The sequence below is a fragment of the Phaethon aethereus genome, assembly GCF_964289735.1.
Source record: "Phaethon aethereus genome assembly, contig: HAP1_SCAFFOLD_108, whole genome shotgun sequence".
NCBI lineage: Eukaryota > Metazoa > Chordata > Aves > Phaethontiformes > Phaethontidae > Phaethon > Phaethon aethereus.
This window is the reverse complement of record NW_028113960.1, coordinates 210,714-225,028: the sequence shown is the minus strand read 5'-3', so window position 1 is coordinate 225,028 and position 14,315 is coordinate 210,714. Positions and strand designations below refer to the sequence as shown.

The 14,315-nt window shown below is 57.0% G+C and overlaps 3 protein-coding genes across 3 annotated transcripts in view; 1 reads left to right on the top strand and 2 right to left on the bottom strand.

The window, feature by feature from the left end:
• LOC309416429 (serine/threonine-protein kinase PAK 3-like) overlaps positions 1–14,315 on the bottom strand; it is a gene marked incomplete at its 5' end in the record, with an annotated part of 266,010 nt that overhangs the window by 202,110 nt on the left and 49,585 nt on the right. The gene's annotated exons all lie outside the window — the stretch shown is intronic.
• LOC309416404 (E3 ubiquitin-protein ligase RBBP6-like) overlaps positions 1–14,315 on the bottom strand; it is a gene marked incomplete at both ends in the record, with an annotated part of 135,506 nt that overhangs the window by 98,130 nt on the left and 23,061 nt on the right.
• Positions 8,486–9,415, top strand: LOC309416405 (olfactory receptor 14A16-like; the record flags this gene model as incomplete). The annotated part of the gene is made up of 1 exon (XM_082015961.1): positions 8,486–9,415. One exon carries the CDS (start codon positions 8,486–8,488, stop codon positions 9,413–9,415), a length of 930 nt encoding a protein of 309 aa, XP_081872087.1.

Genomic DNA, 14,315 nt, shown 5'->3' with positions numbered 1-14,315 from the left:
AGAAACTTTTGCCCCATCAAGACAGTCAAGCACTGAAGCAGATTTGCAGAGAGCTCATGTCCTCTCCATCCCTGCAGCTTTTTGAGCCCTAAATGAATAAGCCCCTGAGCAACCTGCTCTGACCCCATAGCTGACCCTGCTGAGAGCAGGAGGATGGCCTAGACACATCCTGAGGTCCCTTTCGGCATGAAGGATTCTGCATTTCCATCCACAACAGGTCTTCTCTTCGTGACGGGAAGCAAAGCACTCGGGTTCCCAGTGACCACTGAAGTCAGCCACAAAGAAGTTGGGTCAGACGACCTGTGAACTTCTTGTCCCACTGCAGGCATTGTTGCTCAGATGCAGGGCTGCTTGGCAGCTCCCCCCGGGCAGCCCTGAGCATTTCCTTCACTTCACCTTTTCTTTCCTTTTTCCCTCTTTTCCTGCTCACAATTTCTTCCCCTTGGCCATCCTTGGACCCTCCCGTGCAAAGAGCCCACCTCTGTTTCCCCTTTCCTGCCTGGCCCTACTTTGGCTTCCTTTGTACCTTCCTTTGGCGCTTCTGAGCGAGTCACCATCGGAATGTGTACCTTGGTCAGCAATATCATCGAACCAGTGCTTCCTTCCCTTATGCGTAGTGTCCTGCAAGTCCTGGTGCTGCTATCTTGTTAGAGGCACGTCCTGTCAACAGATTTGGTGGGCCACCTGTACGAACACACTAAAAGATCTCAAAACAGAGCTTCACCCCTGGGGGAGACCTTGAGAACTCTCGGATTTGGCAATAGAATCCTCATGAAATTTTACAAGGAGAAGTTGTGAGTCCTTTTCTGGGGGTAGAGGAACCCCAAACATGAGGGCAGGCTGTGACCCGAACAGCTGAGGAGTGACCCTGAGGAGAGAAGGGCCTGGGCGTTACGAGGGGTACCATATGAGTGAGTGGCGCGTGCTCAAAGTTAGTAAGGCCAACTGCCTACAGGGCTGCATGAGGAGGAGCGTGGCCACCCAGACAAGGGGGTTCTCATCCCCCTCGACTCAGCTCCGGTGTGGTCAGATTTGGGCTCATGTGTCACCTATGTGGGGCTCCCCAGTCTGGAGGAATGGGGAGGAACGGAAGAGGTTCTAGAGGAGATCTGCCCAGGATGGGGTTTGGGGCCTGTGTGGAGAGGCTGAGGGACCTGGGCTGCTTTAGCCTGGGGAAGTGGAGGCTTGGGGCACTACAGAAGTAGCCTACAACATCTTGAAGGGTGCTCTCAGAGGTGGTGGAGCTTTTCTTGGTAGTGGGAAGAGAAAGAGAACTCCAAAAAGTGCAGCTTGGAAGGTTCAGACTGGAGGTGAGGCAGAAGAAACCACAATCAAAGGGCAGCCTTGTGGTGCAAGAGGGCACCCAGAGGGCATCTGGATCAGCCCATGGCTTTGTGTTTCAAGGAATGGCCAGCAAGACCAGAGAGACATCCCTGAAGGTACAGAAATGCTGGGCTGAGAGCCAGGTGGGAAAGCAAGATGGTTGTCTGCAGCCGGAAGGGAAAGAGCTGCAGGCATGGGACAGTGCAGGACAGCCTGCGGTTGAGGTGGCCAAGGGCTCTGCATAGACTAAACGGCTCATCAGACGGAGGGCTTCGTCCCCTTGGCCATGGCCACTGCCTGCACCACGGAGGCCTACCAGAGGAAGCCCTCCTTGGAGACTCTGGACATTTTTTCCCCAGCATGGGGACACCAGGAGGGGTCATAGAATTCTCCTACACTTGGCACTGCTCACCCTCACATCCACCGCCCCCAGGAAGAGCCCCGAGCCACGCCTGAGGGACAGGATCTGTGGTCCCAGGGCCTGGGGGTCAGGGCTTGGCCCTTCTGCTTCGTAAAACAGACCGAGGGTTTCCTCAGCACAACAGCCGCCTGCACAGGGCCTTTGCCTACCGGCCCTCATGGCCTCCAGCCATCTGCTCTAACGAGTCCCTGGGGAGACGTTGTCAGTGATGGCCCTCAGTGGGGCCAATTAATACTTCAAGGTACTCTGAGTGGAGCTTCAGACTTCTTGAGCACTTTCTTCACTCTTCTCTCAGTACCTGAGGATCATGGGCTCAGCACCAAACACACCATGGGGCTCATTAAAACACAGAAAGCCCTAACGAGCCATGGCTCTTCCCGTAATTTTCTTCAAGTCTTCAAGACTTGTGCAGCTAATTAGAGAGGTTTCATAGTGCAGCCAAGGAAGAAGATTTCAAAGTGCATCTAGTAAAAATTACTTTGTATTTTAAAGGGTATTTTCAATTACTTTTCAGTCTGAAGAAGAGGTGATAGAAGCATTCTGCCAGTGGTATTGACCCAGGGTGTCCCCTCAGGAGGGCTGGACAGCTGGGAGAAGCAGTCCCCTAAGACCTGACACTGTATGGACACCTTTGCTCCTCACCGCTCCCCCCTCACCATTTCTGACATCGGCCACCTGGGACTGACATCACCGTCCCTTGCACCAGACTTCTCCACTCATCTCTGCAGCTGGATGTGACAGCTCCATGGCACCATCTCCCCCCGCCCTCCTTAGAGAACTGGCTGCACACAGGCACGGAGGAATTGCTCCTATGTGTAAGGGCAGAAGAGTAAGGGTGATCAGTTCTCATAAACAATGCAACACACTCTGTAACGACGTGCTACGTACAAGCTGCCTCTCAGGAGGTCACCTGTCTACAAGGGGTAATCTCCTGAGAAATGATTTAGGTACGTACGAGAAGAGAGATGTGGACATAATGAAAGAGTTGTCTAAGGAGACACTTAGACTGTTGAAAGACAGGAAAGCTTTTAACTCCCTGAAGCTCAAAGCAGCAGCTGGCAAGCTGAGAGGAATCTGAAGGAAAAATCCTCGAATCATAGGATATCTCAAATAGGTTCAACAGGACGTTCCCTTTGTGAACCCGTGTTGACTGTTCCTGGTGATGACATTGTCCTTCAAATGCCTTTCAACAGCGCCCCGAGTCACAGAATCATCGAATACCTCAGGCTGGAGGGCACCCATAAGGATCATCGTGCCAACTCCCTGCTCCTGGCAGGACTACCTAAAACTAAACCAGATGACTAAGAGCATCATCCAGACGCTCCTTGAACTCTGACAGGCTTGGTGCCGTGACCACTTCTCTGGGGGGCCTGTTCCAGTGACCGACCAGCCTCTCAGTGAAGAACCTTTTCCCAATGGCCAGTGTGAACTTCCCCTGATGCAGCCTCCTTCCATTTCCTCGGGTCCTACTGCCAAGGAAAATCCCCATTGTGGATGGGGCATCCACAACTTCTTTGGGCAACCTGTTCCAATGTCTCACCACCCTCACAACAAAGCGGCAGCGCTTTGTGGCCTCCTTTGGTGTTTTGCAGATTGTGTTCATGGCAATTCCTACCTGGGTCTTGTAGAGGCCTGCAGCTCCTCATGCTGTTATCTGCTCAGACCACACCACTAGCATGGTAAGCCACCCCCACACAAATATGAACAACTGACCAAATGGAGCTTCAATCCAGAGGGACCTTGAGAATCTCAGGGACTGGGCCAACAGGAACCTCTTGAAGTTTTCAAGGAGAATTGGCCAGTCTGGCCTCAGGAGGAATAATAAACCTCTACATCAGGGCCAGCTGGGAGCTGACGTGCTGAGCGTGACTCTGAGGAGAAGGGCCTGGAGCTACGAGGGACACCATACGAGCCAGTGGTTGATGCTCACCACGAGCAAGGCCAGCATTAGGATGAGCATGTTCACCCAGACCAGGGATGTTATTATTCCCCTTGGCACAGCACTGCTAGGGACCCCCCCACAGGCGTTCGTCCCTGTATTTTGATAGAGTTGGGATGAGCTGGAGAGTGCCCAGAGGAGACCTGGCAAGGCAGGTTTGGGGCCTTAAGCAGATGCCCTGTGTAGAGCGGCTCAGAGACCTGGTCTTCTTTGTCCCAGTGGTGGAGAGGCTCAGGGCAGTATAGGAGTAGCCTGAGACGGCTTGGAGGGTGGTTTCAGAGGTGGTGGAGCTTTTCTCAAAATTGGGAAACAGCATGAGAAAGAAAAAATGCCACAAATTGCAGCTTGGGAGGTTGAGATTGGACACGAGGAGGAAGCAATGTCACTCCAAGGTCAGTTCTGTGGGACAATAGGCCACACGGAAAGAGTCTGAATTACCCAAACTTGGTATTTCAATGAACAGTCTGCGAGGATGGAGAGATATCAGTAAGGGCAGGCAGACGCTCAGGGGAGACCGGGCTTGGTAAGCAGGGGAGATGCCTCCAGAGTCCTGCCTCAAGGCGCAAAGGCTTGGTAGACCTTGCTGGACGAGCCTAAGGCAAAGAGGACAGAGAGGATCTCCGATCTATCTACACCTGCTCTTACTAAATCCTGCAGTGGCCACACATGATCTTTGGTGCTTTCTTTAGTTCTTTATGGATGCAGTAACAGCTCCTCTTGATGCCCTTGAACCTCTTGCAAGGGTCCCCACTCGGGAAGCTTTGGCTTCCCTAAAACCATCCCTATTTCTAAATTCCTCCTGCAGTCCCTGCATCCAGCTCTTGGCTGCTTTCTTTTTAATATGGAGCTTCTTGATGGGTTCCTTCTTTAGCCAAGTTGGTCTCCTGAAATGTCTCGTTGGTTTTCTGCTTATCGGTCTGGACAGTTCTCGTGCTTTTAGATGCTTTCCGAAAAGCCCAGCTGCACTGAGCTCTGCTGCCCGTGGGTGCTGCTGCCCATGGGACTACCACTGAAAGTCCCCCGAAGAGGTTAAATTTTTTTCACACTCTTTCATTATCACTGCAGCCAAGGCTGATGCCAGTTTTCACATCCCTGACCAGCACTGCCTCTTCGACAAGGACCAGATTCAGGTGAGCATCCCCTTTGTTGTCCTGGCACTGTGCAAAGGAATTGTCCCAAGAGACCCCAGACACCAGCGGGACAGTGTGCATCCTGCTGTGCTCCCCTTCCAGCGAGTGTCGGGGTCATTAAGTCCCCAAGAAGACCTGGGGCCATTCATCTGGGGACTACTTTGTCTTGCTGAAATAAACCTTTCTGCACTTCCTTGTCCTGACTGCAGCTTCTGAAGGCCTGTGGTGGAGGTGAAGCTGATCTCCAGGAAGACAAGGTGCTGCTGAAAATGTGCTGGTGTTTGGACATGTGGAGATCCAGGAACACTGTGAAAATCATTCACCTGTTCCTTGATTGTACCATCACGGGGCTGAGCAAAGGGTTTTCGAACGAAGAACCAGGAGAGTTTGGGAGTAGCCAAATGATTTGAGACCCTGGGGTGATGGGCTTCCTGTCCGCGAGCTGCTGTGCATCGGCTGAATGAACTTGAGTCAGCCCTTGCCTCACCGCAGTGGTGGGATTCAGTGGCTGGCCAACAGAAACCAAATCTGCCTGAGATGCCACCTGGGCTTGCACAGAGGAACTGAACCTGCCTGCAACGCTCTCCGGGGTGTCTGTCAGGCATCCCCTCGCAAGAGCAGTGGTTTTCCTGCAGGCCCTGTGTGGTCCCTGACAGCAGCCTGTAGGTGTGCCGGGGAGCGCTGGCATCTCACGTAGCACCCCAGGCCTGTGCTTGGCCGTTGAGCAGCTGCCCTGACTTAGGTTAAGCAGTGTGGGATGTCCATGAGACAACGGCCATTACAGTCGATGAAGGTCTAGGAACTACAGCTGATGGAGAAGCGAAGGAGAGGGACTTAGCTCCATTTGGTCAGCTGAGTACCTCTGCAGGCTGCTGTGGACATGAGGAAAAGGGAAGGTTTTAGTTGTCCAACTGTAAACATCTGCTCTCGTTTCCCTCCACCAAAGGAATTCCCCACCGGGCTCCAACGTGACCCCCCAGATGCTGCCCTGTCTCTCAGCGTTGCTCCATTAGAGCTTGCAGTCACCTGCACACATCTTGGAAAAGCTCTGGTGTCACCTCAGATGTCACCAGGTGTTCCCACCCGAACACCCTCAGTCACCATTAATTAGCACGAGAGCCGAGACGAGGAGCTGACGGGCAGGTGCCTGTTTTCTGCCCACGTGCACTGAGGCAAGGGGAATCCCCCCTGCTGTGGGTCTGTGGTCTGCACGAGAGGGAGCCGAGTCCTCTTCCAGCCCCAGGGCTTCACCCCCAGGGTGGCATTCGCTGAATGTCTCAGCCGAGTCCCTTCCCTCGGCAGGGGACAGGAGACCCCTCCCTGCCACGTTCTGCTGGTCCTGCCTAAGGACGGGACATGGAACGACAGTTCTCATGTCGAACTCTGTGTCTGAGAGGGGAAGCGACTCTGCTGGAGAGAAGTGTCCCTCCCCAGGTGAGGGAGGGCACCCCAGGGATGGCTTCAGCCTGTTTCCCAGCAGGTTCCCTGCAGCCCCAGGGACACCCGGAGGGAGCCCAGCGCGGGCAGAGAAAGTGCTGCCGTGGGCTGGTCCTCTGCTGCGGAGCTGGGCCGGGCTGCTGGGGTGGAGGGAGCTGGTGGCAAGCGGGCAGCGCTGCAGAGAGACAGCTCTGCCCAGGAGCAGCTCCTCTGCCCAGCGCAGCAGGGCTGGGGGCACTGCCTGCAGGCAGCGAGGGGAGCGGAGAGGAGTGGGAGAGAGGAGAAAGGCAGCCTGGGGTGGGAGGGTGGTGAGAGCTGAGTGTGGGGGACAGCTCTTCACAGCCCTCTGTACGGTAAGTCTGGGCGTGCCGGGCATTGAATTTGGTGATTCTGGAGGGATCTCCTCGAGCTGGCACATCCCACAGCTGTCGCATCTGCAGGAGGACTCACGGCTTCCCCAGTGTAGAAGAGGAGGACGTGCTCCTGCGCAGGGCTTCCCTGCTGCACGTCAGTGGGACAGGGAACGACGGTGTCCTTGTCCTGTGGAGGACCACAGGGACACAAAGCTGGGTGTGCGGCCAGGGCTGCCCAGGGCTGTCCTTCTGCGGGAGTCCCTGCGCCCCGGGGGATCTCTCCCTGGCTATTTCGCAGGAAACTACAAGAGGATGGAAAAAGTGGGGATTACCTGAAAGGGAAGGAATCTGTGCTTGGAGACTGGTCCTCTTGGTTGGCTGGGGGGGAAGTGGGACATGGGACTTTATTTTCCCACTCTGGAGAAGGCACGGAGGTGCCCGTTCTCTTGAGGGGTCATGTGAGCTGCTCCTTTGCCCCTGTACGGACAGAGATGCCCCCGGAGCAGCTCCAGGAGGTGTTTGCAGGGCAGAGCCGGGCACCCCGTGGGTGGGATGGGGCTCTCTGTCTGTGAGCACTGACAGGGAGGAGGCTCGGGCACAGGGAAGTGGTTCCCAGCACAGACAGCGCCTGGCAGCAGAGACATTGTCCAAGCGGGAGAGGGAGGAGATCCCAGAAACGTGGTGGGAGGGGGGTTCGGGCACCTCCTGCCATCCCCTGCAGTGCCGGCTCCTTCCCCAGAGCAACCCCCCGCTCTCCCCTCCCTCACACCGTTGCTCCGCACCCTCAGCCTCACAAGCACTTGGCCATCAGTTGCCGTCCCAGCAGCCCCACCAAGAAACCGGGGGTGAGGAGTCGGGTTCAGCAGAGACACCAGCGCTCTGGGTCCTCTCCTGCAGCTTCTTCCATGGAGGAAAAGCAACCAACCCCCCTCCCACACTTTGGGGCTCTGGGCACTCCAGTGCGTGGGGCTGGAAAAGACCTGACCCTCCCTTGACGACACCCCAGCTTTGGGACACTTGACTCTTTCCCGGGGGGTCCTGCTGGGCTGCAGGCTGCCCTCCAGAAGGGCACAACTCACCCATGGCAAGCCTGTGTTTCCCAGGTGCCCGAGAGAGAAGCCACCGCGGGCTGAGGCCAAGGAAATCCTGCGGGAGGGCGGAATGTGGGCAGCTGCAAGGACCCTCTCTGTCCCTGGCTGGGTGGGGAGAGCTGAGATCCTCCTCAGGCACCACGAGATGGGCTGAGCGGCTGGGAGAGCTGCACGTGGAACTGGGTTCCTCTGCTCTCAGCAGTGTCCGGGTTCTTTTGGGGAACAGCGCAGTGTGATAGTCCTCCAGCTCAGAAAGGTGCCGGCACCGGGCAGCTGAGCCCGGGGCTGACGGACAGACCGGCTGTCCTCATGCTGCTCGAAGGGACAGTCCCTTTGCCGGCCACGGTTTCACTTGGAGCGCAGCAGGAACGACAAAGATTTCTGCCTTAAAAGCACTCCTGCCCTCGGGTGTGGGGGGACAAGAACAGAACAAACAAAACAAAATCCCCACAGCTCTGCTCTGCCACCAGGTGAATTGGGAGCAACAAAGCTGCAAAGCTCTTTGATATCAAAAGTGAATTTAATCCGAGATCACCCCGTGTTCCTCCTGACCTACGGACACAGGGCAGGACTGAGTCCTCCAGAGCCCACAGCAGAGCGTCCTGCTCCTTGGGGCATCCTCGGCCAGCACCAACCACGGCTCATGAAAGGCACCGGCCAAAGGTCTTCCCGAAAGGGGACAGTCAGTCTTGGAGGTTTCTGTGAGAAACAGCACAGATTTTGCTCAGATAAATATGTCCTTAGTGATGCGTTTTCCTCCTTGGACAGGCTCCCATGCCCGGAGGACGCAAATGTCCAACGGCAGCTCCATCACCCAGTTCCTCCTCCTGGCATTCGCAGAGACGCGGGAGCTGCAGCTCTTGCACTTCGGGCTCTTCCTGGGCATCTACCTGCCTGCCCTCCTGGGCAACGGCCTCGTCATCACCGCCATAGCCTGTGACCACCGCCTCCACACCCCCATGTACTTCTTCCTGCTCAACCTCTCCCTCCTCGACCTGGGCTCCATCTCCACCATTGTCCCCAAAGCCATGGCCAACTCCCTCTGGGACACCAGGGCCATCTCCTACCCAGGGTGTGCTGCACAGGTCTTTCTGTTTGCCTTTTTGATGGCAGCTGAGTATTTTCTTCTCACCGTCATGGCCTACGACCGCTACGTTGCCATCTGCAAACCCCTGCACTACGGGACCCTCCTGGGCAGCAGAGCTTGTGCCCACATGGCAGCAGCTGCCTGGGGCACTGGGTTTCTCCATGCTGTGGGGCACACGGCCAGCACATTTTCACTACCCCTCTGCCAAGGAAATGCTGTGGACCAGTTCTTCTGTGAAATCCCCCAGATCCTCAAGCTCTCCTGTTCAGATGCCTACCTCAGGGAAGTTGGGCTGATTGTTGTCAGTGTCTGTTTAGGACTGGGGTGTTTTGTTTCCATCATGGTGTCCTACGTGCAGATCTTCAGGGCGGTGCTGAGGATCCCCTCTGAGCAGGGACGGCACAAAGCCTTTTCCACGTGCCTCCCTCACCTGGCCGTGGTCTGTCTCTTTGTCAGCACTGCCATGTTTGCCTACCTGAAGCCCCCCTCCATCTCCTCCCCAGCTCTGGACCTGGTGGTGGCAGTTCTGTACTCGGTGGTGCCTCCAGCAGTGAACCCCCTCATCTACAGCATGAGGAACCAGGAGCTCAAGGATGCCCTCAGGAAACTCACCCAATGGACGCTGTTTCCCTGACAATAGCCCGTCTCCTCTCCACATTTCCCAGAGTTTCTCTTAGGCCAGGAGTCTACTTTTTTTCCCTTGTGATAATCCTCCTTGTAGAAATGTTTCTGGGCTTATGTTCCTTGGATTGAGGTGTGATCCAGTTGTGTCTGACCCTCGCACAACACTGTGTCAGGTGTGGCCTGTCCGATAACAGCTCTTCAATCAAAGGGCATCTCCCAGCTGCACTGCCTGAAGGCTGGGCTCTTCCTCCAAAGGTGCTGCCAATAAAATGTCTAAGGAACCGGTCTATTAAACGGTCTGTTCTCCTTGTGATGCGGGTTAAGCTCACGGTACCACTGGGTCCCATGGGAGCAAAAGTTCTGGTTTTAAAGGCTCTCTTCTTGGTGCCCAGTGGCAGTGGAGATGGTACATGGGTCAACAAGTTTCCTTGTTTACACTGGGGAGCTGAGCACCGGACACAGCACTCCAGATGTCACCTCACCAGTGCCGAGTAGAGGGGAAGGGTCACCTCTCTCCACCTGCCAGCAATGCTTTTCCTAATGCAGCCCAGGAAGCTGTTGGCCTTTACCAAGACCATGCAGTGATAGGTTATGCTCAGCTGCTTGTCCTCTGGGAATCAGAGAATCCTTGAGTTGGAAAGGACCTTCTCAGGTCATCTAGTCCAATGCCCCTGCAATAAGCAGGGACATCTCCAACTAGAGAAGGTTGCTCAGAGCCCCTTCCAACCTGACAATGAATGTTTCCAGGGATGGGGCATCTGCCAGCTCTCTGGGTAACCTGTGCCTGTCATTCACCACCGTTACTGTGAAAAATGTCTTCCTCTGTCTAGTCTAAATCTACCCTCTTTTAGTTTAAAACTGTTACCCCTTGCTCTGTTGCTAGAGGCCCTGCTAAAAAGTCTGTCCCCATCTTTCTTAGAAGCCTACTTAAAGTCCTGAAAGGCTCCAATAAGGTCTCCTGGAGCCTTCTCTTCTCCAGGCTGAACAACCCCAACTCTCTCAGCCTGTCCTCGCAGCAGAGCTGTTCCAGCCCTCTGATCATCTTTGTTGCCTCCTCCTAATCTGCCCCAACAGGTCCATGTCTTTCCTGTGCTGAGGGCTCCAGAGCTGGATGCAGTGCTCCAGCTGGGGTCTCACCAGAGCGGAGCAGAGGGGCAGAATCCCCTCCCTCGACCTGCTGGCCACGCTGCTTTGGATGCAGCCCAGGATACGGTTGGCCTTCCGGGCTACAAGCGCACATTGCCAGCTCATGTCCAGCTTTCTGTCCACCAGTATCCTCAAGTCCTTCTCGGCAGGGATGCTCGCCATCCCTTCATGCCCCAGCCTGTGCTGATACTGGGGGTTGCCCCAATCCAGGTGCAGGACTCTGCACTTGACCTTGTTGAACCTCATGAGGTTCACATGGGCCCATTTCTCCAGCTTGTCCAGGTCCCTCTGGATGGCATCATGTCCCTCAGGCGTGTCAACTGCACCACTCAGCTTGGTGTCCTCTGCAAACTCACTGAGGACACACTGGATCCCACTGTCTATGTCACTGATGAAGATATTAAAGAGTACTGGTGCCAATATGGACCCCTGAGGGACACCACTCATCACCAATCTCCATCTCAACATTGCGCCATTGACCAGATACCTGCTGGATGTGACCATCCAACCAATTCCTCATCCACCCAACAGTCCACCGGTGAAATCCATCTCTCTCCATTTTAGAGAGAGGGATGTTGTGGGGGACCATGTCAAAGGCCTTACAGAATCCAGATAGATGCCATCGGTAGCTCTTCCCTTGGACAGTCCCCACGCCGGAGAAGTAAGGATAGCTCTGCACTAGCCAGATCACACCAGTGTCCCAGCCCCGCCAACACCTCTGTGAAACCCTCCCCTCCTCTGGCACCGGGATAAGGAACTGCAGCCAGACCGACTCCAGGGATGCCTGGATCAAGAAAGAAGCAGAAGGATGACAACACCACAGATTTAGCCTCGCTTTGCAAAACAGCCGCCCGCGTGGGCGGGGGGTGTGTGTGTGTGTGTTAAGTAGCAATTGGTCAAATCAGTTTGGACCTGAACACGTGAAAGGTGTAAGAACCGTGTGTGACACCGCATTCGGGGTGCCCCAGTCTGAACGGGACAGCTCGCGTGCACGAATGCAACAATTCCTCCCGTAACGCTAGACTGGGCGTCCCAGGCTCTCTCCTTGGTGGGCAGGGGCCAGTTGCCAAATTTTTGTGAAAGCTTTCCATCGTGGCCACAGGGTCCCGGCCCCATTCCTTCCCCTTGCACAGGAAATTCACCTCCCCCCAAAAGTCATGGTTGGGTTGGGAAACTGTGGGGGTAGGAAACCATTGGGATAGGAAACCATCATGGGTCTGAGAAATCATCGCTGGGATGGGAAAGGGTGGTGGGGATGGGAAACCATCATTAAGGACAGGAAATCATCAGCCAGATGGGAAATAACTGAGAGGGGAAGGTGTTGTGCTATGAAAACCAAACCCTCGCCAGGCTGGCTGAAGCAGGTGCTGGTGGAGTGTTCGCCATGGGGACGGAGGCTCTTTACCCCCAACAAACCCCACACTGACCAACCGCCACGGCAGGTACAGCAGCGGCTCCCGCTCCTCGAGGTGCTCCTGCCCCCCAGGTAACCCCCCGCTGGCTCTGCCCGCCGATACCTCACCCCACCACCCCTTTTTGCTTCCCCCAGCAGAGAGCTTCCCTCTGCGGCTGCTGATGGCATCACAAGTGCCCGGCATGAGCTTCGCCGTTCCAGCCATGCCGCCACCGGTCACTGCCGGCGTGTCACCCTCTGTGCTGGTGTCCTCTGAGCCTGCCCAGCTCCACCACGTCACCTCCCAGCTGGTGCAGGCCGGTGTCTGGCAGGGGGTGCCAGGGCCCCTGGGGGTCCCGGTGCAGCTCCCCGCCATGGGGCAGCCTCCCTGCGGGGTGCAGCTCTCCCCCATGCCTGCTGCCTGTCTCCCTGCCTACGGCTGGGGACGGCAGCTGGGGACAGGAGCGCTGGTGCCCCACCAGCCCGTGGGGCTGGGGCCTGGGACCGTGCTCCAGGGGCAGCTCCTGTACCCCACAGGCTCCTGCCCGCAGCACATCCCTGCCTGTCCAGACCCCCACCACCCCACAGCTCAGCACTGCGGGCAGGGCCCCCCTGTGCCCCACACCCTGCCCGGCAGTGCCCAGCAGCTGTCGGAGGCCTCCAGCAAAGATGGGGCGGCCACTGAGGACAGTGACCCTGCCGCCAGCCCCCATCAGACCACCCTGGCTCTGCTGACCAGCAGAACCACGACAAAGCCAAAAGGTGAGTTTTGGGGACTGGCAGAGCCTGCAGGTGGGTGGCCAAGCGGAGGAAAGCTTGCACCACCCCGGGTTTGGCTTGGCTTTTTCAGCAGTGGTAACCACCCCAGCGGCCCCAGGGATGCCCGCGCATCGGCTTGCTCAGGGGGCAGCCGTATTCGCTGAGGCCTTTCCTGGGCAGGCAGAGGAAGCCAGCATCAACCAGATGCTCACCTGGCTCGACACCGTCCCCAACAGCCTCGACAGCCCCAGCTTTACCGCCTTCCTCTCTGAGCTCCCTGACCTCTCTGAGTACGTGGCAGAGGGCGGCTGCCCCAAGGAGCAAGCGGCAGCGGCAGGGCTGGGAAACAGCGACGACGTGTTCCCGGATGTCCCTGACTTGACTGACCTCCTCAGTGAGCTCCCCGACCTCTTCGAGTACGTGGCAGAGGGTGGCTGCCCCAGGAGTCAGTGGTAGTGGGAGGACAGCTAGGACACCGTCCCTGATGTACTTGATTTCCCCAACAGCCTTTGCAGCACCGCCTCCTTCAACCAAGTCCCCAACTTCTTGGAGGACGGGGCAGCGGGCGACTGCCCCAAGGAGCCAGTGGCAGCGGCGGGGCTGCAGGAGAATGAGGACACAGTCCCTGATGTTCTCGACTTGACCACCTTCTTCAATGAGTTCCCCCACCTCTTTGAGTACGGGGCAGAGGGCAGCTGCCCCAAGGAGCCAGTGGCGGCGGGGGAGCTGGGGTACAGCAAGGACACCATCCCTCATGTCCCCGACTTGACTGACCTCCTCAGTGAGCTCCCCGACATCTTGGAGTATGTTGCAGAGGGTGGCTGCCCCAGGAGCCACTGCTGGTGGTGGGGTGGGGGGACAGCTAGAACACTGTCCCTGATGTCCTTGATTTCCCCAACAGCCTTTGCAGCACCGCATCCTTCAACCAAGTTCCCAGCTTCTTGGAGGACAGGGCAGAGGGCAACTACCTTGAGGACCACTTGCTGGCGGCAACGCTGGGGGACACCAATCCCTCCTGGGGGGTCGCAGCCTACCCTTTGCAGGACCCCAAGGGGAAGCAGTGTGAGGTGGCAGAAGACCTCCCCACCGGGCAGCCAGTGAGACCCGTGGAGACTTCCGAGGAGAGCTCTGCAGGCAGTTCTGCGCAGAGTCCTCCAGAGACCGCAGAGGAGACTTCAGAGAACAGGCCTGGGGAGAGTCCCAACAAGGATCCCCTGAAGGGTCCTCCGGAGAGTCCCCTGCTGAGCACCCTGCAGATCCCACTGCCCAGAGCCCTGGCAGGGTTCCCGGCTGCCCCCCAGCATCATCCGCCCCAGACGGGCCAACTGGCGGAGGGGGCATTGCAGATGCAGCCCCGGGTGTGTTCAAGCTCCTTGCTGCTGCCCCCAGGCACCATCTCCTGCCGGGTGGTGCCCAGACGGGGAGAAGAGCGCAGCAAGAAGGCCAAGCGCCCCGCGCCAGCCAGTGCCTCCACGATGCCAGAGACCTCCCCGCAGGACAGCATGCCCCCAACGAAAAAGAAGATGGTGGTGCACCAGGTGGCCTAACACTCGAAAACCCTCTGGAGGGGAAGCGGGACGGGGACGGCGTGGCAGCAGGTGGCAGCGGGCAG